This window comes from Aedes albopictus, chromosome 3 (assembly GCF_035046485.1).
Source record: "Aedes albopictus strain Foshan chromosome 3, AalbF5, whole genome shotgun sequence".
Taxonomy (NCBI): Eukaryota; Metazoa; Arthropoda; class Insecta; order Diptera; family Culicidae; genus Aedes; species Aedes albopictus.
In genome coordinates this window covers 145,686,293-145,709,930 of record NC_085138.1, presented here as the reverse complement: position 1 = coordinate 145,709,930, position 23,638 = coordinate 145,686,293, and the positions used below count along the sequence as shown (strand labels likewise).

The window sequence follows — 23,638 nt, the reverse complement described above, 5'->3', positions numbered from 1 at the left end:
TCATTAATATCGATGATGCACATCAAGGTGGCTTTGATTTTTCATACACGAAGAAAATGACATATGAAGGTAAATATCGTTATTTATGCAGTGCAACGCAAAGACAACTTTTTTTTTAATTTTAGACTATTTCTATTTCTGGGAGCGCATCAGAAGCGGAAACCGTTACACTGACATCACGTAAACAACCTAACAAAAAGATTGGATACGGATATGTGGTGCCCAGTCGCCGAATTTGTGGCTCGTCCGCGTTGTGGTGCCTATCAGCCAAATTTGCTGGCAATTTTTTCCCGGACACACTGAAAATCGCACCCGTCTGTGGCGATTAGAGGCTTAAGATTAAATATACCTAATTAATAATGTATCACTTCATGTTATACAATACGTCATCTTGCAACATGTAATGATATTTTCACAGTTCAGTCGTTCTCCAGATGCCGATCAATCACATACCTTCCATCCCAAGTTGAATCCACCCCAAAGGTTTGTCAATCGCCCCACCAGATTTTATATCAGCAGAAAATTGTTTCTGCAATCACCTAGAACACGCTGCTCGCGTTGATTAAAATCAGCTATAAGCATTAAAATAACTAATTGAGGATCTGCGGAACTATCTCCCAACAAACACATTTTCTCGAATCCTGTGGAATTGGTCGAATTGTGTTCAAATGTAAAACACCCTTATTGAGTGTTCAAATTTAACCGATCGGCACAAAATGAAGCTGACGGAAGTACCTTATCGATTCCTCGTAGCCTTCCTGGTGATTCTCTCCAAAATTTGTTGGTTTCCCCAGAAAGTTCAAATATGATGTTTTGACTGTTTTAACATCTTAAAACCAGTGAAGAGAATTGTCAGACAAAAGAGGCACAAAACAAGCAACAAAGAAGGTGCGACGATTAGTCTTTATCCCTACTGGTGACAGATAATGACATGATCTCGAAATTTTTTGTTGCAGACAAAACGGAAGCTGAATTTGTTGCGTACTTTCCAACTCGTGAATAATCAATTATTACTAACCCAAAGTCGAAACTGTTTGATGATAGAGCTTCACCAGAGTTGCAGTGTTTACCGACTCGAAGTTACCGTTCGAAAATCGCAATGCAAGGCTTAAAAATCTCCAAACTCGTGGTGTACGATGGTAATCCCATTATTTTCAAGTTGGGACAAACTTATGTCGCATGGGTTGTTTTGTCGCAACAAATACAGGTTGCGACATTGTCGTTATTGTTGCGCGATGGTTGAATTTTGATTCACTGCTTAAAACAATGCAAAAAAGGCAATGGGTACTTGATAATATTGTTAATATTGGTATTAATATCATTAATATTTCTAATACGAGATAGAGTGTCCCACCCCATGGTATCCCCCCGATATAACCTTCTAAAAAAACCATCTTCTGACTTGTCAAATATTTGTTTTGATTATTTTTCACTCTCAATGTTCGATCGCCAGACTAAATTATGCTTGGTCCAGGCATCAATTGGAAAGATGCCGATCTGGAATTCAGATTTGTTTTCCTATTTAATACGTGTCAAGAGACATGCCACGGAAAATTTGTGGTGAATGTGACTGTGATAATGACAAAAACTAAGTGCGCCACACAAACTATGTATAATTTGGAAGTTAAATGCATTTAATTTACTCGGTGGAATCGGGTGCAAAAACGTTTTTTTCAACACAGCGGGATTTCAAAGACATTATGTAATTTTTCTGACAAAATAAAATGACGGAAACGTGTTGTATGGTTTAATTTGATCTTAAGCTGTACTTGAAATCATAAAATTGAGGTATGATTTTTCTCTATTTACATAAATTCTTCCGGCTAGGCGACATTTTTTTCTGATAAAACTCTGTGTTCCTGATGATTCCTCCAATAGGGCTAATCTTCCTGAGGTGGTCATAACTGAGCTCATGATAGAACTAGCGGTTTTATCACAGCATTTTTTTGGTCTATGTTACTGTGGAGCTTAGGATTATTGTGGGCAAGCGGGTGCCCCCAGGAAGTAAATTCTGTTTATCTTTTTTGACATTAACCAAGTGGTGACGCGACGACCATTTACACGCCTACTAGATTGCTTGATGAGCATTTGGCAGACCATGTGCTACCAACGTTCATTGGATGGCTAGTCGAACAACAATGCATATTCAATACCACACATCCTCCCTCTTCTCAGGAATTATTTCAATTTTTTTCGTTCATTTTTATGATCAGCCTTCCACAGTTGTTCATGTTTTGATGCTGTTTTATTTAATTTGTATTAACAGAATTGAAAATCGATGAGCACTGAACTCTACCGTACACATGTCTGCCATCAGCAAACTTTTACTGAATACCTACGCCCAGTATTACATAATATAGTACTGTCATTGAACCAGACGTCGCACAACTGAGTCACTACACCACCATGCTCGAGATTTTTTTTTCATGGTGAAAGTTGTGCGCAGCCTTCGCATTCCAATCAGTATTCATCACCATAAACTTGCAAAGCTTAGGTACTAAACAAATATTAAATTTTACTATCTATGACTACATTCCAAACCAAAATATGTAATCCGAGTCTCACAGTTCTTCCCTTAGGCGTATCTTTGCGTGTAATATGCTTAAACTGCAGCATCTTCTACACATGCATTACCGTCTATTTCCTCCGGTCAGATTCTAATGGAACAACAATTATACAACAAACAAAAATGTAGAAGTTTCAACATCGTACCATACGATAGACCAATTCACCATGAGACAAAATTGGCTACAAACTTAAGGGCCCGGACACGCTGTGAACTATTTTTACTGTCGCCATGAGACAGAGTTTCTTACAAAAGTAAGGGTGCGGTCATCCGGACACGCTCTGGACTGTTTTTACTGTCGCCATGAGACAGAATTTCTTACAAAAGTAAGAGTGCGGTCATCCGGACGCGCTGTGGACTGTTTTTACTGTCGCCATTAGACAGAGTTTCTTACAAAAGTAAGAGTGCGGTCATCCGGACGCGCTGTGGACTGTTTTTAATGTCGCCATGAGACAGAGTTTCTTACAAAAGTAAGAGTGCGGTCATCCGGACGCGCTGTGGACTATTTTTACTGTCGCCATTAGACAGAGCTTCTTACAAAAGTAAGGGTGCGGTCATCCGGACACGCTGTGGACTCTTTATACTGTCGCCATAAGACAGAGTTTCTTACAAAAGTAAGGGTGCGGTCATCCGGACACGCTGTGGACTCTTTTTACTGTCGCCATGAGACAGAATTTCTTACAAAAGTAAGGGTGCGGTCATCCGGACGCGCTGTGGACTGATTTTACTGTCGCCATGAGACAGAGTTTCTTACAAAAGTAAGGGTGCGGTCATCCGGACACGCTGTGGACTGTTTTTACTGTCGCCATGAGACAGAATTTCTTACAAAAGTAAGAGTGCGGTCATCCGGACGCGCTGTGGACTGTTTTTACTGTCGCCATTAGACAGAGTTTCTTACAAAAGTAAGAGTGCGGTCATCCGGACGCGCTGTGAACTGTTTTTACTGTCACCATGAGACAGAGTTTCTTACAAAAGCTTATTTTAAAACTAGTTGTTTTTCTAATTTCACATATACTAAACATGGTCACGAAACTATGACTGCCATTAACTTCAATTATGAAAAAGAGCTGAAAACCTGCTACGCGTCTTGCGTAGGATTGAATACATCGCAATATACTGATATGCTTAATGTACATTGCAGTTACCTTTACCAAACTACAAACACTTCAACTTCATACCAACTTTTCAACTTCCCGGACATTGTTCAGAAGCAATATAAAACAAATGCATGAGCAAAAACAATCATACTCGTGAACAACTGAAGAGTAGCGCAGTACGAGTAAAATCACACTCAACTGACTTTCAAGAACATGATGTTCCGATGTGTAGGTTTTTTTTCTCGCAATATGGTTTATGATGAAATCTTTTCCATTTCTGCCTGATTGTTGATCAGATTCTTTGGTGGGTTTTGAAGATCACTTCGACAGCATGAGCAGCAAAGGGGTGGTCAAATAATTGAAAATTTATCCACATTTTGCTTCAGCTATTTCAGCTATTTAGTCATACTTAAAAATAGCATACTATTCCGGCTGCTCAAACTCGCTGGCCTTGCAGTAAATATATCAAATAAATAAAAAGGGAATCTCCAGAAGTTTGTGACACTTCAACAAGTTGCTCCCATAAATAGTTTATATTTTTTTTGTCGTGTTCATTCGCACAGCCATGTTTAATTATTGTAATCTTTTATCCTAAAACAAATTTCTGTTATATTCATCTCGATAGGACTACAGATGTAATGTAAGTCGTACTTTTTTTTTTACTGTCAAATCGTATAACACGCATGTATACCTATACTTACAGAACTGATTCAATTGGTAATCAAACCAAATGTTGTCATTGAAAACACAGAAATGCGTAAGAAAATCACAATACACGAATGAAACTCTCTTTGCGTAAAACATACATTCAAGACCTTCTCTTAAGAAGAAATCGCAAAATCTAAGATTTTCAAATCTTTTGCTTATACTCTCACAAGCGACATTTTTTTGCATCGAAATCATGCATGAGGTGAATGTTGTGCTTGCTCTTTGTCAAGTGTTTTTTCTTTTGCTACTGTCTTTAGGCACGGCTTAGACCTATGCAGATTAATCTTGTCGGTTTTGATGTTTTTAATAAGAAAAACGTCGGTTTCTTGTTTTTTTATACTACAAAATATTGACGATTATCTCAAACTGTTCGATTTTGCACCGCCGAGTAAAGGTATGAATCATTTTTACGCCACAATGCTTGTGAGCGATCTAGCATGATAAACTTTAGCGCATACAGATGTGCAAACTACACAAAGTTATTTTACACTGATAAGCGTTCTTTGTAGCGAGTTTTGGCAGGATAAACATCGCCAAATTGATCACGCTACAGGACCCAAAAGTGAATGAATCAAGCAAACTATTTGCAATGATATAACCGACAATAAAACATTCGTTTAAGGAGATCAATCTCCAGACAATTATCAAAACTCACCACTGCCTAGGCTGTTTGCTCTAGGCATCCGATTTTCCGGAACACTCATTTTCACTCACTTTTTCACACACACGCGAGGAAAACTTAACCGCACTAAAACAAACGAGCACTCTCATCCGGGTCTGCACCCGCTTGCCATCACCCAGAAGATTCGCTATTCTCCTGGCAGGATCGCCAAATGTGGAGCTTAGGATTATTGTGGGCAAGCGGGTGCCCCCAGGAAGTAAATTCTGTTTATCTTTTTTGACATTAACCAAGTGGTGACGCGACGACCATTTACACGCCTACTAGATTGCTTGATGAGCATTTGGCAGACCATGTGCTACCAACGTTCATTGGATGGCTAGTCGAACAACAATGCATATTCAATACCACACAGTTACGGCCACGAAATCTTTTGTTGGTTTTATGCATTGCCTCACAGTTTTGTGTATTTGTTTACAAAATAAAATCTCTCCGACAACAACCGCAAATGCAAGTTTTATTGAAAAGGTATATAATGAGTGATAAAACCAATTCATGTCTACTTGCAAGTCTTTAACTGAAGATGTTTATAGCAGAAGTTATATGATAGTTTTATGGAACGCCAATGGTGCAAAGTAAAAAACTACCACATAAAACTAATTTAGAACAACTAGCTTTTTCACATGCTCGTATAAAACCAGGATAAAACATGAATAAACCTTCAAGGCATGCTGATTGTTACTTGGGGTAGTTGAAGAAACGGCCCTTAACTCTCAACATGCACGCACATCCTTGGGTTGATCGGCTGCCACCCGATCACACGTTGTCGCATCTTGCCCAACACTATAATTCCCAGTTCATTGGTGGTGCCACAACTTTGGTAGAAGGTAGCCGCTCGATGCCCGCTTTTCCACATTTTCTGTCCAGTTTAACAAAGTTTCTGCAACGCCACGATGTCGAAGTTGCGGAGATGTAGTTCGTCGTAGATTATCCTGTCACATCCTGCGAAACCTAGTGACTTGCAATTCCATGTTCCAAGTTTCCAATCGTAGTCCTCATTTCGTCGCGTGGGTCTTTGCCGATTGAATCGAGTCGTATTTTCTCCTATGTTATTCGCAATGGGGATTTTTACGGGTTGCTTATTGGGCCTACACAAACACTCCTGTCTCGCCGGAGGACCATCGTGCCAGTTCTGTTTAACGTCCCAACCAACACTATGACGACCACGCTGATGGGGCTACCACCTTGGATCTAGCTGGGCGTGGTGCAGAGTTTCTTACTCACCCGCTGGATGCCAGAACAGACGCTGTTTGAGCCGCACCTCCTTGCTGAACAAACGCTCGAATCGTACCTCCTCAATCTAGCTGAAGTCAGAAGGACAACAGGCTGCACTACCAGCTACGCACACATCTCTTAGCTGGCGGTCTTTGTCATCGCTTGAGCCGTGAAAGCATGAGGTAGGAACTTGTGAGGACCACAGCTATGTTGGACGCTCTCCTTATCGACTCACCGTTTTGCAGCCCATATATCTGGCTGTACAAAGCTGAAATTCTGAAGTCAAAATTTCAATTCCGTACATTTTGGCACGGTGCTTCATTTACCGTTATAATAAAATAAAAATGACCATCAAAACCTTTAACGCCATTCTTTTTCTTTATCATTCCTACACCTCTGGACAAATTTTTAAAAAAATCGTTAGACGAAATTTTGAGTTACGCCCTTTTAAAGGGCCTAACCCCTAAAAAATCAGGGTTTCTATAGAAAAACATCATATTTCATAACGGAAGCATGCTTCTGCCAACAAAATTTGAAACGCCATTCTCTTTCTTTATCATTCCTACACCTCTGGATAAATTTTTAAATTAATCGTTAGACGAAATTTTGAGTTATGCCCTTTTAAAGGGCCTAACCCCTACAAAATCAGGGTTTCTATAGAAAAATATCATATTTCATAACGGAAGCATGCTTCTGCCAACAAAATTAGAAACGCCATTCCCTTCCTTTATCATTCCTACACCTCTGGATTTTTTTTTTAAATAATCGTTAGACGAAATTTTGAGTTACGCCCTTTTAAAGGGCCTTACCCCTTAAAAAATAGGGGTTTCTATAGAATACCATCATATTACATAACAGAAGCATGCTTCAAAGTCCCAAATAATAAAAAAGTATTATAATCAATGCTACAATTTGATACTATGCACTAATATTGACTTCATTTTGTATAAAAATTAGCCATAACGCCAGTATAAGGGAAGTATTCTTTAACCTGTAGGATACGGACGTTGTTGGCTACATTTACTATTATAGCCAGAACAATATACAATGAAAAACATAAACGACAGTTCATTTACTTTTTCACTTATATAGTTATTGCACACCCATAAACTGAATTTAAAAAAAAATAACGATCAAATTCTCCAGTTACGCCCATTTGAAGGTCATAAGTACTTATTATAAAACTTAGTTTCATTTAATCATGTTTATTCTTCGGTAACGTAGTTTAGCAGTTACATATAGAACTATCATTACAATTGATCATCTCAATCCTTATTTTTGTATGTTTATTAATTGAAAACGGCATTCACCAATAAAACTAACGAATGACAAAGGCGCATGTCATTGCTTGTTTTGTCTATAAAAAAGCAATACAAAAATCTTACGTCCCACGCTATGAATGGCACAATGATACAAAAATGATTGCTTCCTACATGTTTGAAAATACTTCCCTTATATTAGCGTAATGGCCATTTTTTATACAAACATCAATACAAATAGCCAATACAAGCGCATAGTATCAAATTGTAGCATTATTTATGATACGTTTTATTACTTGGGAATTCAAGGCATGCTTTTGTTATGAAATATGATGATTTTTTATAGAAACCCTGATTCTAAAGGGGTTAGGCCCTTTAAAAGGGCATAACTCAAAATTTCGCCTAACGATTATTTCAAAAAATTTTCCAGAGGTGTAGGAATGATAAAGGAAGGGAATGGCGTTTCAAATTTTGTTGGCAGAAGCATGCTTCCGTTATGAAATATGATGTTTTTCTATAGAAACCCTGATTTTTTAGGGGTTAGGCCCTTTAAAAGGGCATAACTCAAAATTTCGCCTAACGATTATTTCAAAAAATTTTCCAGAGGTGTAGGAATGATAAAGGAAGGGAATGGCGTTTCAAATTTTGTTGGCAGAAGCATGCTTCCGTTATGAAATATGATATTTTTCTATAGAAACCCTGATTTTGTAGGGGTGAGGCCCTTTAAAAGGGCATAACTCAAAATTTCGTCTAACGATTAATTTAAAAATTTATCCAGAGGTGTAGGAATGATAAAGAAAGAGAATGGCGTTTCAAATTTTGTTGGCAGAAGCATGCTTCCGTTATGAAATATGATGTTTTTCTATAGAAACCCTGATTTTTTAGGGGTTAGGCCCTTTAAAAGGGCGTAACTCAAAATTTCGTCTAACGATTTTTTTAAAAATTTGTCCAGAGGTGTAGGAATGATAAAGAAAAAGAATGGCGTTAAAGGTTTTGATGGTCATTTTTATTTTATTATAACGGTAAATGAAGCACCGTGTTTGGATAATCGAGTCTGGTATGTACGTATGAGACAAGAAATTTGTGCTTTCGGCAAAACATTGATTCGGTAATTCTTCAGGGAATATTCCCGGCAATTTATTTGGATTTTTTTGTATTTCTTTCTTTCAGTAATTTCTTTTGATTTGGAAAATTTCTACGGTAATATCTTTAGATCCCCTTCGGCAATTTATTTCAGAATTTATTAGGTAATATGTTTGGACTTCGATAATAAACACCTTTTACGCATCCTTTGAAAATTTCTTTCGGAAATTTCTTCGGTTATTCAATTAGGAGTTTTAAGGCTTTTTATTTTAAAAGCAAATCATTTGAAATGTTTTCTCGAGATTTCCTTCGTCTATTTTTAGTAGCATTTCAAGCATTGTTTTGGATAATTTCAGCAATACTATTGATATTTGCCTTTTTAAATTCTCCAATTACTATTCAGGCAATTGCTATGGGTATTCTTATTAGTGAAGCCTTTGGAAGTTCATTCGACAACGACTCTGGGAACTTCCTCACATTTTCTTTTTTTAATGAAAATTTTTTGGACAATTTCTTCTAGATTTATTCATTATTTATATAAGGAATTCCGGCAGTAGATTATTTTGGAATACCTTCGGCAAATCCGATGTTGCTTGCATTGAAAATTTATTTGGTAATTTCATCAGCAATTCCTTCGGAAATTTTGGAAACTACGATTAATACTTTGGGGTCTTCTTCGGTAACTCCTTTGGAAATTGATTCGGCAAATTTCTTAAAGATTTCCTTTGGGAATTTATTTGAAAAAATCTGGTGGTGCTTTAAAAATTCTATAACGGTGATTCTATGGCAATTACTTTTGAAATTCTTTTTAAATTTTCATTAGAAATTCCTTTAATGATTTCGGAATTTTTTCTCTAGAATTTCTTTAAATTATTTTTTGTATGTTTGAGGAATTTTTTTATAGAATATATTTCGGTAATTTATTTTGAGAATGGATTCGGCCAATTTAGAAAAAGCCATTATATTAGGAATTCCTCTGGCAATTCTTATATGAATTCTTTGGTAACTACTTTGAAAATTCTAAGGTAATTTTAATGGCAATTTTTCCGGCATTTTTTGGGGAATTGTCAGGAAGTTTTTCATGAATTTCATAGAATTTGCTTTGAGCAAGTCGAGTTGAGGATTTCTGAATGTCCAGTTCAGCAATTTTCGGAAGCAATAAATACTATAAAATCATAAAGAATTGCAAAAGAAATTACGATGAAATTGCCAGAGAAATTTGCAAAACAACTGAGAAAAAAAATATTGTAATAATTTCAGTGAAATAGCCGTTGAAATTATAGCAAAAAAAATCCAAAGAAATTGCTGATCAAATTCCAATGAAAGTACCGCAAAAATTTTCAACCAAAAAAAAAAACAACTATGCCGAAGGAATCCTCAAAGAAATGGCCATACTGCGGTCTAGCGAATATGGAGTCGTGGGTTCGAATCCACCAGATTTTTTTTTCACAAATCCACATCTCAATTTATCAATTAGTAACATTCTGTGCCTTCTAATTAATTACAAGTTTTCCCCGTACATTCCTAAAGGATTTTACAAGAGGTTTCGCTAGTAATACCTTCTATGATTTCTCTGGAAATTCCAACTATTCCCGAAATTCCTTTAGGAATTCCTCCAGAGATTTCTATTGGAATTCAGCTGGAATTCCTTGAAAAAGGCTAGGAGGAATTCCAGGAGTAATACCATGATTAATTTCTAGAGAAAAACATGAATCTTTAGAAAAAATCCTAGAAGAATCAAAGGCATTTCTGATAGTATCCAAGGAAAGAAGAATCCCAGCAATAATGCCAAGAGAAATCCATAGAGTCAAGAGGAGTTCCTGGAGGAATCCAATGAGAAATATTTGGAGAAAACCCAGGAAAAAAAATCCTTCAGGATTTTCAGGAGGAAACACCGAAGGTACTTCTGCAAGGCTCCTAGGAAGATTACCTTGAATAATCCCAGCAAGTTTTTAAAGAAATCCCCGGAGAAATTGTTAGAATAATCCCTAGAAGATTTCCGGGAGGTATTACAGTAAAAATTTCTGGAGGAGTCCTAGAAGGAATTGCTGGAAGAATCACACCAAGAATAACTTGGGACACCCAGCTGAAATTCCTGGAGGAAGGTCAAGAGGTACCTGGAGGAATTCCATGAGAAATTTATAAGAGAATCCTTGGATAATTTTCTTTGGATAAAAATTCCTGGACAAATCACTGGAGAGCTTCTGAAGAAATCACAGGAAAAATCTCAGGATTTCTGAAATATATCATTATAGAAATCTCAGCAGAAACCCTAGGAGGAATTGCTGGAGAAAACTATACAGGAATTTCTAGAGAAACCCCATCAGGAATGCCTGGGGGAATCTATAGAAAAAAACCTTGTAATACCTAGAGTAGCCCCTGCAAGAACCGGTAGAGATATTCTGGAAGAATCTATAGAGAAGGAATCGCAGGAGAAATTTCTGAAGGAATCTCAGGAAGATTTCCCGAAGGAATTCCATTCGTGTAGGAATCACCAGAAGAATTGCTGGACGAGTCATTGTAAGAGTTTCTGAAGGAATTGCTGGAAGATTCGCAGGAGGAGTTTAAACTTTTCTTGGAGGAAGGCGAAAAGTAGTTTCTACAGGAAATCCATGTGGAGGAATCTTTGGATAAAATCTCTGAAGGAATTCCTTGATGAGTCCTTGGAGAAATCCCTGGTAGAACAACCATAGGAATTTCTGGAAGAATTCCCGGGGACTGCCTGAAAAGATCCCAGAAAAAAAGCCAGGAGAAAGCTCTAAAAGTATCCGTAGCATAATTTCTGAAGTACCACAGTTAGATTTTTTGGAGGAAGAATAGCTGGAAGAACCACAGGAATTGCTTGCAGCTGGAATATCTGGAGGAACTTTCGGGAGGTATCATAGAAGTATTTTCTTGAGAATAGGACGCAATCAGTGAAGTACTAGATTGAAAGTAATGAGCTGGATTTTTGTATGGTGAGATGATCAATTCTCCATTTCTGCAATGAAATGGTGCAAACAGCGTGGGTTATATGATTTCTTGACTAATTTGATGCTGTTTGAGCAAAAGTTTGGATAACTGAGTTGTTGAAGTTGCAAGAAAAAATAAAACATCAACACAGTTATCCAAACTTTTGCTCAAACAGCATCAAATTAGCCAATAAATCATATAACCCACGCTGTTTGCACCATTTCATTGCAGAAATGGAGAATTGATCATCTCACCATACAAAAATCCAGCTCACTACTTTCAATCTAGTACTTCACTGATTCCGTCCTATTCCTAGAAACAGGAATGCTGGAGGTATCCTAAAAGAAGTTCCTCTAACAAATTCGTTGAGGAATACCTGCAGTTCTCCTTGAAAGGATCGGTAGAAGTATACTGGATGGAATCGCAGAAGAAATTTCTGGAGAAATCTCGGGAAGATTTCCCGAAAGTATTGCAGCAAGTAAGTATGGAAGCAGTAGGAGAAATTCCTAGAAGTAGTTCTGAAGGAGTCCTAATGGGAATTGCGGGGAGAATTCCAGCTGGAATTTATGAAGGAAGGTCAATAGAAGTTCTTGGAGAAATCCCCTGGAAATTTCTGGAAGAATCACCGAAAGGGTTTTATAAAAACTGCAGGGAGATTTTCCAGAATAATTAATCTAGTAGAATTCCTGGAGGTACCACAGTGAGAATTTTTGGAGGAATTCTAAGAGAAATTGCTGGAAGAATCGCAGCAGGAGTTTCTTGAGGAATCCTAGCCACAATTTTTAGACGAATGTCATAAGAAATATCTGAAAGAATCTCTGAACAAAATCTCCAAAGGAATTCCTGTAAGACTCACCGTAGGAGCTTCTGAAAGGAACCCAGTAAGGTTGTCTTGAATAATCCCATCAGGAACTCCTGAAGGAATCCCAATAGGAATTTTTAGAGGAATCCCTAGAAGAATTCCGAGAAGTATCATAGTAAGAATTTCCAAAGGAATCCTAAGAGAAATTGCTGGATCAATCTCTGCTGAAATTTCTATTATTTATAACCCCATCAAGACTGCCTGGAGAATCCTCACGGAAGTTTATGGAAGAAATATCGGGAAAAAATGAATAGATAAAGGTATTTCTGGAGAAATCCATGGAAAAGCCTGTTGATTCTTCTTACCAATATCCAAAACGTCAAAATGTACAACAGGTATATAAGTAAATCCGGGTGTGCTTAAGTTTTGTTTAAATGTGCCATTAATAAATATTGTAATTATTGTGTGAAGTTTAAAATTTTAGGTGACTGTCAAGTGTCAAGGAAAAATTCTAGGGGGTGCCACATTTGTTCCAGGGAGTGCCAGGCACCCCTGGAACCCTTCTTAGCTACGCCAATGGTGGGCATTCTTGATATTCTTATTCATTGCCGGAAGAGTGCAGATTAGAAGCCATGTTAGAAGCTCTATGTTATTGTAGAAAGTAGTGATATGTATATTATACATATAATGGTTGTGAATATGCTGACTCATGTTTGAAAATCCCTTCACGGTTTGTGCAATAGTTCAAATTGTGCTATGCTACCATTTTCACATTTTTTTTCAACATAAATGGATTTTCAACCATTTCTAAGCATTTTTGTACGTATATCTAGACAGAAAAATCTCGTGATAAGGATTCGGAAATCTCATCTACAAAACAGCTTATAAATATTGTTTTCGAATCGATTTTCGATTAATGCTTTCAGTTTCCATAACCAGATAATGGATCGCAAACAGTTCATTTAATTTCAAAACGCCTTTTAACCCAAAGTGCTTAATTGTTTTCGTCTATCTTTTTTTTGCACGAACATGAACTGATACTGCTTAGAAGATTCTTTCCGCCTCATTAACCTCTTCTCTTCTCTCCACTTGGGTGTTATCAATTGTAGCATTTCCCACCATTACTCATCATTGCCCGCACTCGATCGCGCAATCAAACACCAAACGAACAATTCCACAATTCGAACGCCATTCAATTTAGCTCGTGATCTCATTTGAAATGATTTGCAGAAAACATTTTGCAGACGGTAAGCGTAGTATGTACCTATCTGGTGCACCGCAATTAGATTCAAAATTCCGTCCGAAAACACGCACATTTGTTAGAAATCGCTTAGAAGTTCATCAGGCCACCGAGCACCGGCGGCGGGCGGTGATGCAGACAGGTGCGCAGCGCACTGTTTAACAAGATCAGGGATTCAAACGGCCGGCGCGATGATGGCCATTGCGTAAACAAACAATTCCCATTGCTGGGGGGAATCGATTTGATTGGACGGCCTCCCCCCGGAAAGGGGAGGTAATGGAAAGAGACATTAAACGGGTCAGTTGGGTTGAATTTTCAGCAGAAAAACGAAAAGTAATACGAAGCGAGATCACACCCCAAAACGGAACCCGGTGAGGTTGTTGAACTTTTTCCGAGCGATTCGGCGCGAATGTGGTGGCTTGCACAATTCTGCACGTGACCACTGGCTGGCATCAACCGCGGTGGGTATGGGGAATTGACGTGGTTTGTTTGCAAACATTCTAAAGTTAAGTCTAAGGTGTCTTGGCTGCGGTGGATTCTCCGGTTTAGTGATTTCCGTTAGTGAGCTGAATGTTTGGATAACATTGTTGGGTTTTTGGTAGGGTTGGTGAAGCCGGATGCGTTCTTAGATGGATGTTATAAAAAGCTGAAGAAGGGTTGAACTGGGTGTAGTTGGGTGGTTGCCTGCGAGGTGATGAAACAAGTGATTACGGAGAAAGTGAGTGTTTAAGGAAGTTACTGGAGGGTCAAGTGATTGGTGTTGAATTGTTCTTCAAATGACGCGATCGCTGGAGATAGTGTTATGGGCGTTCGTGATAGGGTTGATCGTAGAACATGACGAGGTTTGTGACTATTCGTTTTTAGAATGTGAACTAATTTGAAACTAATGAGTGATAATAATCCATGTAAACAGGTGTCAGCGTTTCTTCGGCCAAAAATATTCAAACCATTTGGGATGGTTCGTGGTCCATTTGGTGCTCCTCGACCACTGGCAAGACCAGGTTTACCTTGGTTAATGGCTAGCAATCCAAATGCTCATGATGACGAAGCACCAGAACAAGTGATAGAGGAAGTTGTGCATTCTCCAGATCACGTTGAAGATATCCTGATTCCCGAACTATTGCCATCAGTGATAGGGTTCTACAATGAAGATGGTACGATCCAAAAATTTTTACAGGTCGAAAAAATACCGGAAAGGACACAGATGAGAATACCAGCGAAGATACCGATGAAAGTACCGGAGAAGATACCGGAGAAGATACCCGAGAAGATACAGGAGAAGACACCGGAGAAGACACAAGAGAAAACATCGGAGGAGAAAATCTCCAAGGAGAAGACATCAAAAGAGAAGGAATTGGACAAATCATCGGAGGAGGAAAAGCCGAAAAAGTCAAGACGAAAGCGAAACCTGGATATCCCCTTCGGACATTTGATCGACTCCTTTGAGGTAAGTTCGTCTAACGATAGACAGGTATCGTGCGACAGCTTGGACATTAAAGTTCCCCAATTAACAGGACCCAGTTTTCAGGGCATAGACAACGGGTATCTCGCACAATTTGATCCATGCGCTGAAATCTACCAATCCGGTGAAGCTGTAGAGCCACGGAGAGCTGCACGGGAAGTTCCAAAAATGCCTTACCGAATGCGTCACGGAGCACTTAGAAACAGGTATGAACCATTCATCTCCCATGATCACTCCATAGACAGTTCTAACGGTAAGGGCTTACGTAGGCTTAAATTCTTCACCAACCTCAAAGATTACGAAGATCTTATCGCAGCGGAGTCCGTGCCAGCGGACATTCAGGCGCTTCGAACACAAATCAGCCAAAGTAGTCCTCCAGAGGGTACCCTGAACTTCAAGAATGCGTTGACCGATTATCTTGCGGATGATAAATCCTCCACAAGTAACTCCAATCCTTCTGTGTCATTGTCGGAGGTCTCTGAAGCCAAACCGATTGATGTCCCAGCACCAAAAGATGTCATTCCCATAGCAGTTGAAGATCCCAAAATTGTCCCACCCATTGATAAACCCAAAACTGACAATAACGATACAGACATCACTGTGCCACATGAAAAGCATTCATCGCCTGGCACCGTCATCAACTATAACTTCTTCCAAATTGGTTGCGGTCGGGAAAACAACATCAAAAGAAATGCTCAACAAACCTGCCTGGACGTCCTGAGTCAAATACCACATCGAATCGATAAACGGAAAGGAGCTCCGGATTTCGAGCTACTCATGGAGGGAACCAGCGTGGAAGAGCCCGTCATCTACAATGAAGACTTCATCACTATCCCAGTACGGAAGATGTTCAAATCCAACCGCTGTAAAGCAAGCGGACGGAAACTCAAACAGTGGAAGCTTCAGCAAGGTTTTGACTCAGAAGAGCTTCAAGTGTCCGAGTCGCAACCGAAACCAACCATCGTGATCGGTTCAACTGATTGCAGTGAAGAGCCCATCAGATCCCGAGGTCCACGTGACTCCAGATATCGCTACAGCCGTGGAGATCAGTTACCGATCCGACTGTTCACTCCGTCCGACGTTGCGAATCCTTTAAGACGGGCCATCCCTCTGGTCACAGACGACCAGACAGTTGATTCCGCAGCTCGAAGATTCAGACCCAAATTTGGCCCAAAGATGAAAAGTCGTCGTACCAGTGGACCTCCAACGACCACTACAGAACGACCCACGACAACAACTACTCCGGCACCCACGACAGCTGTGCCGGATTCAACCTCCCGTAAACAAAGACGTTTCCGAGGACGCCCAAAAAAGAGCGTTCGAAATGAAGAGTATTATGAGTCGGAATACGAACCGGCCCCCACTGAAGTACGCCCTGCTGTAGCGAAACCAACGCTCGATAAGTACTCCAAATCCGGTAAAGGCCATTGGAAGAAAACAATGAAGTCGGTAGGCCAAGGTCAACGAGCAAAAAGTCGCATTAACGAAGACAAGTGGGAGAAGATCTTTGCCTTGACCACCGAGCGTAACTTACCCAGACGAAGCATCGGAGACAGTCCGATCTGGAAGCAATCTAGACGGGACCCCCGATGGCGTTTGAAGCGCGCTCAGCAGTTCAAGCAGCGACGTTTCAAAGGCCGGGTTGCACCCGAACCTGTAGACCCAGTACCAATCAACGTCTTCACTACCACAACACCAAGACCACGCCCGGAAAGCAGAGCGGAACGTCTAGGAAGGATAAAACCCACGGATCCGCCACCTCAGGCTAGCTACCATGAGAACTTGGAACGTTCCCAAACAGCGCCAAAGCCAACTCTAGACGACGCAAACGAAGAACGACGCCAGCGCAGAACTCGACCAGTTAGCCGTCAATCCAACCGCCCCCGATTGGGGACAAGTTCGGCCGAGATCATGAGCATGGGCCCACCTCGGGAACCAATAGTTCAATCACGGACAGGCATTCCACCAGCCATGCAGGACTTCATCATTCGTCAAGTGAAAGAACATTGCGTGCAATGCGGCCCGAATGAAGTCGTCAAAAACCCAAAAAGTCGAAGTGCGTCACCCGCCCGCTATTATTCCTCCAGTAGGAACAAAAGCCCGCAAGTTATACGACCGCCCCGAACTCAACCCCCTCCGCCTTCGCCAGGACTTCTCGGAATGAACCCATGTATGTGATCTTCCTCATTCCTCCCCCCTTAGACTTTGACCACCCCACTAACCCTGGATTACTTTCTTCTAGTGCGAACCATATTCCAGATGGAAATCTTCAAACCGTGGAGAAACCTACTGAACGGCAAAACGTCAATGTCTTAAGGTTCCACACTATTTCCCAGTCAGGACACGGCCATCAACCGGCTCTATTCTTCGTTTTCGCATTTGTGACTCCTTACCATTGGAACTGTCGAAATAAACTGCATTTCCTCTACCAAACTAATCAGGTTTCTTACCTTCATTCATGAAACATTTCCAAAGCCCTCCTTACCACCTAAAACCACTCGACAAGCGTCAGCTCTTCGGATCGGAGAACCCCCTCCTGCAGCTGGGCCCCAACCCGTCGGAAAACCTGGTCCAATCGAGCCGCCGAACGATCCAACAGCTGCGAACCGGAATCACCGAAGCGATCCGAAGGTTGACGAACCGTCCCGCCGAACCGGCCCCTCCACCACCTCCCGCCGCGGCACCGACAGCGTCCGCATCCGAGGCCGTAGCCAACATCCGACAGGAAATCATGCGAGGACGTCCCGGCTCCGGTCCGGAAGGCCGTCGCAACCGTCGCCCGAACCGCATACCGCGCAGGCGTGAGGAACTGGTCGGTGCGGCGCTGGAAGAGTCGGACGATTCGCTGTGCACCTGCGATCGCTGCATTCCGCTTCCGCGAGCACGACGACGTACGGGAGCGACCCGAAGTGGTCCGGAAGAGCGAGAACGCCGGGGTCCCCGGAGGATGCGCAATCGGCGACCCGGATCTATTTCCGAGTCGTCCAACGACGCACCCGTAGTTGCTCCGGACGCAGCAGCTGAACCCACTGTGGGGGCGGCAGCTCCCATAGTAGCTCCCGCTTCCACCTACTCAGCGCCTCCATCCGCGGTAATTGTTGAGAACTTGGTCGGTGCGTGGCGCTCCTTTTCCAACAGTTTGGCCAAGGGGGCGTCTGGGGCTGCTGGTAGTTCCGGATCGGCGGTGGTTGCTCCGGGTTCCGAGCCAATCGTGGGTGCAGCCGCACCCGGTGGAATGGCGGCTCCCGAAGGAACAGAGCAGTTTCCTATGGCTAAAATTGTTGGATCTATGACGCACGATTTTATGGACGGGTTCCGCACACAATGGGAGAGCAGTAGGAAACCGGAATCGAAGAGACGGCAGAACAATTCTCGGCTAACTAAGGCGGTTCAGAGTGGGATTTCAAAGAGTATGAGTAGTACAAAGAAGAGTTAAGGTCGATTATTGAACGAATTCTGGTATAGAAAATATTTATTTATTTAAATTATTTATTTATAACCTGGAAATACATGTTGAAGCCCGTGTGTGTCAATAACGTACAAGTTGTTCAAAAAAAAATCATTTTCGTCTAATCGTTAAATATGCTGGACAAACTTTCTGTCTTTGATTAAATGGTGATGGAGGCGATATCCTGGTCAGTTCAGGATCTTTTCGTATAGGCAATACCATTTACTTTTTTGGGCACAGAGAATCATTGTACCTGCCACATTGTATAGGATAATAAATGTTACATTTGCAAAGTTTGCAAAGTTCATACTCTCTGTGAAGAGCTCTTAGATAATAGCTGTGAAAGTACTCACTCATGGCACACTTAATTGAGAAGCAGGCTTATGAGCCTCTGCACGAATTTGCCCTGTCCTGCTCACTCCTACAGAACATTTGAAAACAGCGCGCACAGTAAAAGTCAAATTTGACTTTTACTGTGCGCGCTGTTTTTAAATTTTCTGTGGGAGTGAGCAGTACGCCAGATTCGTGCAGAGGCTCATGCAATAAGAATATATTGAAGAATAGAATAAGAAGAAGACGACCAAAGAAGAGCAAAAACAGGGGGTAATAATTATCGTCAAAAGCGACAAAGTATGCTCAGAAGCTTAGCATAAATTTAAAACATAGCTCAATAGCCAAACTCACATCACAACCAGATCAAAAGCATGCAGCGATGCTTCAGCATCCGTCCATAAATTGTGTAATATATTGCATGCAAGATGAGCTTCTTTTCTAAGCTCGTGTGCTGCGTAAGCGCCTCTGTGTTTCAAATTTGGAAACATGTTGATTGCAAATTTCAGTATCGTTCTTCCAATCCAAGGATAGAAAAATCATATTGCCTGGACGGATTGATAAAAAATTCATTAACAGATTTGGTTACCCTGGCGGATAACCTGACGTTAACTATAAAATCATTGCACTCAATAATTTGGAAAGATGCGACGACTCAAAATATTCCAAAATTATAATTCTAAAGTATGAGGAAATCTTTTGACAAGCTTCAGGAGGATTCCTCACTAGAACCCTTATAGAAACACCACACTTCCCTGAGGATGCTATTTGGCAAATACTTGAGAAATCCCTGCAATAACTGTAGAATGATCGTCTCGCAGAACTTCAGTAAAAACATTAGGAAGAACTTTAGAAGAAATCATAGAAAAAATAAACTGTGGAGGCGCTCAGAAGAAAATGAGCTACAGGAGGTACTTCGAAGTTTTTGTCACAAATCCAACATTCTAAACCAAATTTTATACATGATGAATGACCACAGAACATAGTCTACAGTATGGTACATGAATTGGGTGATCTGATCATTTTCCTTAGATCTACAACATCAACTCTCATCTGTATTCACTCTGTTCAAAAAATTTAGTCACTTTGATGTCCATTTGACCTCAAAATGCTACGAGTAACTCGATATTGTGGAAGTTGGACATTCCGTGAAATACAAATGACCTTCAATACACTTTGAAGTTTGAATTGCGATATCTTCATACTGTATCATGCTTCAATTGTAAGAAATATGCGTGGAATGTAGACTGCTGATGGGGCCTCTAATGCTATAATGCTCTTGGTACGTAATTGAAATATTCCTGGCTTTCCAATCTATTCTGGAATTAGGACCTATAAGGCACAGACAAACAGACGTAACACTTAAGAAATTTCCATCGACCACGCTTTTAACGATCATTTTAAATTTTCATAGTTGTGGCTCACGGTGTCAAAATTTCGATTATTATCGAACATTCATGTACCTCGGATTTTTCTTCGACAATGATTAGTATTTGGGCTGTATATTCATAATCGGAAAACTAGAAAATATTTCATCGGCGAAAAATTTTCCATACATTTTGTATGGGACGTTTATTGGGCTAAAATAGTAATTATTGATTTTTAGTATGGAAAATAGCTAAAAACTTATCTAACTCAAATTTTCCCCGATAGAATATTTTCAAATTTTGCATTTATAAATTATAGCCGAAATTCTAACATTCTATGAAGAAAAATCAGAGGTACATGAAAGTTCGATAATAATCAAAATTTTGACACCGTGTGGCTTTCACAACCAGAGGCGCGCGCATAATTTTTCTATGCGTTTGACGTGTCACACTAGCGCCTTCTGTTGACGATATTGCACAACACAGTGATTCGTGCAACTTTTCCACCAGGTGATGGTAGTGTGAACTGGGCGATGGATTTCCATGAAAATCGTCCAAGGTGTTACGTCTGTTTGTCTGTGTTTAAGGTCTACATCTTCTACTCTTGTTTCTCTTCACTCTATCGGAATTATTTTTCTCAGGATTGTGTCTGTTGCACCTCATAATATTACGAGTATCTCTGTGTGTTACTATTTGGGTGTCCACTGGCGTACAAATGGACCCCAATGTATTTTGAAGTATAAGTCGCAATATCTGTAAATTTTTGTTGTAGCGAATGCTCGCGGAATATTATCTACGCTACTCTTAGAGCCTCAGAGTGCAATTCTGATAACTTATCAAAAATTCATCGTGATGTTCTCCGAGAATACCTCTACGAGTTCCTAGGAAGTTCCTCCAGGAAATCCTTCACGAGCTTGCCTGGAGCTTCTCGGAATATTCTTCAGGAGCTATTCTGCAATTCTTCCAGGAGTTCTTCAGGAATTACTCCAGGAATTTTTGGAAAAATCCTGCTGGAGTTCCTCGGGAATTCCTCCGAGAGTTCCGCGAGGATTCCACGGGAGTCCCCCAAAGATTTCTCCATGAGTTCCCGGAAAACTCCTCCAGATTATTTTTCGAAGAGATTCCAGAAATTTCTCCTTTCAGGAAGTTTCCCAAGTAACCAAAAGTTCCGCTTCCCATGACAAAATGCACTTTCAAGTTCCGCGAAGTTCAGATAAAGTTCCAAATGGAACTTTCTGGCTGCTTAAGAGGCTAACAATGAGCCTTGCTGGAACTTCGGTCACAAGTTCCGGCAAGGCTCATTGTTAGCCTCTTAAGCAGCCAGAAAGTTCCATTCGGAACTTTAACTGAACTTCGCGGAACTTCAAAGCTGCTTAAGATGCTACTCGGAACTTTGTCGGAACTTTCAAGTTCATAGAAGTTCAGTTCAGTAGCATTGTGTTTTAATGAAGATTAATTTCATTTCGTTTACAAAAAAACAACTGTTTAAGCATGCACGAATAAAAGACAAATATGAATTTATCAAATCAGTGAATGCTAGGCTTGAACAATAAAAATTTCCGCACATCGGATTCGAACCGATAGTCGCTGCCTGAGAATCCTACGCTCTACCACAGTACTACAGTTGTGATTGAGTGAACAGCAGGTAAAGTTTGACTTGAACCGATTTTCTGTCGGCAGCTAGTTTTGCACATTTGTACAGTAGTGAAGTTAGCTTGCCTTTGTCAAGTGTCTTCAGCAGCGCAGCGGTTATTCGGCAGGCTATCACGCAGGAGGATCCAGTTAAAATCTACATAGCCGCGACATGTGTGAAAATATTAGTATCAGAAGCAATTTCCAGACATGAGTCACAGAACCCAAAACAGGGTGGGGTTGTGATTCTGAAAAACACATTTTTGTTTCTGCATGAATTTTGTCAAAGTTCTGTCAGAAGCTGCTTAGAAGGCTATCCAGCGTGCTTATGTGAACTTTCAAGTTTCAAAATTACTAAAAAATGAAGCTGCTTGGAAGGCTAATGAGTAACCTCGAATAAGCTGCTCAGCTTATAAAGCACTTTTTTTATCTGAACTTTTGGTTACTTGGGTTTCCACGGGATCCCTCAGGAGTTTTCCCAGGAATTCCTCCAGCAATTCCTCTAGAAATTCCTCCAAGGAGTCCTTCACGAATTACTCCATGGGTTCCTTCATAGATTCATCCAAGTATTCATTCGAATATTCTTCCAGAAATTTCTCCACAATCCCGGGAATCCTCCAACAATTCCTGTAGAGGTTCTTCCTGAAATTCCTCAAGAAATTCCTTCAGGAATTGTCCAAGAGATTCCACCACGAATCCTTCAGGGATGTCTCCAGAGATTCCTTTAGGATTCAACCAAGAATTTATCCAAGGATTCGTTCTGGACTTTTTTTTTTCAGGGATTTCTTTACGAAATTCTGCAGGGATTATCCCAGAATGCCGCCAGGAAATCCTACAGGGATTCCACCAGCAATTCCTCATAGGATTCCTCCAGCAATTAGGGGATTCCTTCCGGGAATTTCTGCAAGAATTCCTCCCTGAATTCCTTCGAAGTTTCCCCCACGGATTCCTCCAGCAATTCCTCCCGGAAATTCTCCAGGAAATCCTCCAGGAATTCCTTCAGCGATTCCCCCAGGAATTCCTCCAAAGATTTCTACAGAGATCTCTCCAGAAATTTCGCTACGGATACAACTAGATTACTCCACAATTACTCCAATAGTTCCTCCAGGAATACCTCCAGCAAATCCTCCAGGAATTCTTCATAGAATTCCTCCAGAAAATTCTTTCAATATTCCTTCAAAAATTACTACATGAATTCTTCCAGAAAGTACTCCAGCAATTCCTCCAGAAATTTACTCAAGAAATTCTTGAAGAATTTCCTGGAAGTTTTCTTGTAGGAATTCCTGATAGAGTTCTTCAAGGAATTCCTGCAGAAATTCCTCGAGAGATTCTTGGTGGAATTCTTGAAAGAAATATTGGAGGTTTTCTTAAAGAAATTCTTGAAAGGCAATTTTGGAAGGGATTCTTTCGGATGTCTTGGAGGGGTTCCTGGAGGAAATCTTGGAGATATTAATTGAAAAATTCCTGGAGGTATTAAGGAATTTCTGGATAAATTCTTGGGGGTTTCTTGGAGGAGTTTTTGACAGAAGTATAGAAGCTGGTCTTGGAAAAAAAATCATTTCATAGTTCCTGTATGAATTCTTAAAAGAATTTCTGGAGTAGTTTGTGGACGGATTCTTGAAGAAATTCTTAGCAGAAGTCTTGGAAGAATATCTATAGATATTCTTGGAAAAGTTCCTGGAGGAATTTTTGGCGAAATTTTTGGAGGGATTCTTGGAGGAATTCCTGGTAGGATTCTTAGAGGAAATCTTAACAGAATTCTTGGAGTAATTCCTGGAGCTCTCTCAGGAGTACTTTC

General features: G+C 40.4%; 1 protein-coding gene across 1 annotated transcript; it reads left to right on the top strand.

Moving 5' to 3' along the window:
- The first annotated feature begins 13,431 nt into the window (after positions 1 to 13,431).
- LOC134291727 (uncharacterized) lies at positions 13,432 to 17,345 on the top strand. Its single transcript, XM_062859846.1, has 3 exons — positions 13,432 to 15,048; positions 15,130 to 15,269; positions 15,333 to 17,345. Exons 1-3 carry the CDS (start codon positions 14,488 to 14,490, stop codon positions 17,239 to 17,241), a joined length of 2,610 nt encoding a protein of 869 aa, XP_062715830.1. The 5' UTR covers positions 13,432 to 14,487; the 3' UTR covers positions 17,242 to 17,345.
- The last annotated feature ends 6,293 nt before the right edge of the window (positions 17,346 to 23,638 follow it).

Bases quoted from the DNA above. Each gene is read 5' to 3' on its own strand.
- LOC134291727 (XM_062859846.1), top strand. From the start codon at position 14,488: ATGAGTGATAATAATCCATGTAAACAGGTGTCAGCGTTTCTTCGGCCA. The intron at 15,049-15,129 runs GTAAGTTCGTCT...CCCAGTTTTCAG, and splicing joins ATTTGATCGACTCCTTTGAG to GGCATAGACAACGGGTATCT. The intron at 15,270-15,332 runs GTATGAACCATT...GGGCTTACGTAG, and splicing joins CACGGAGCACTTAGAAACAG to GCTTAAATTCTTCACCAACC.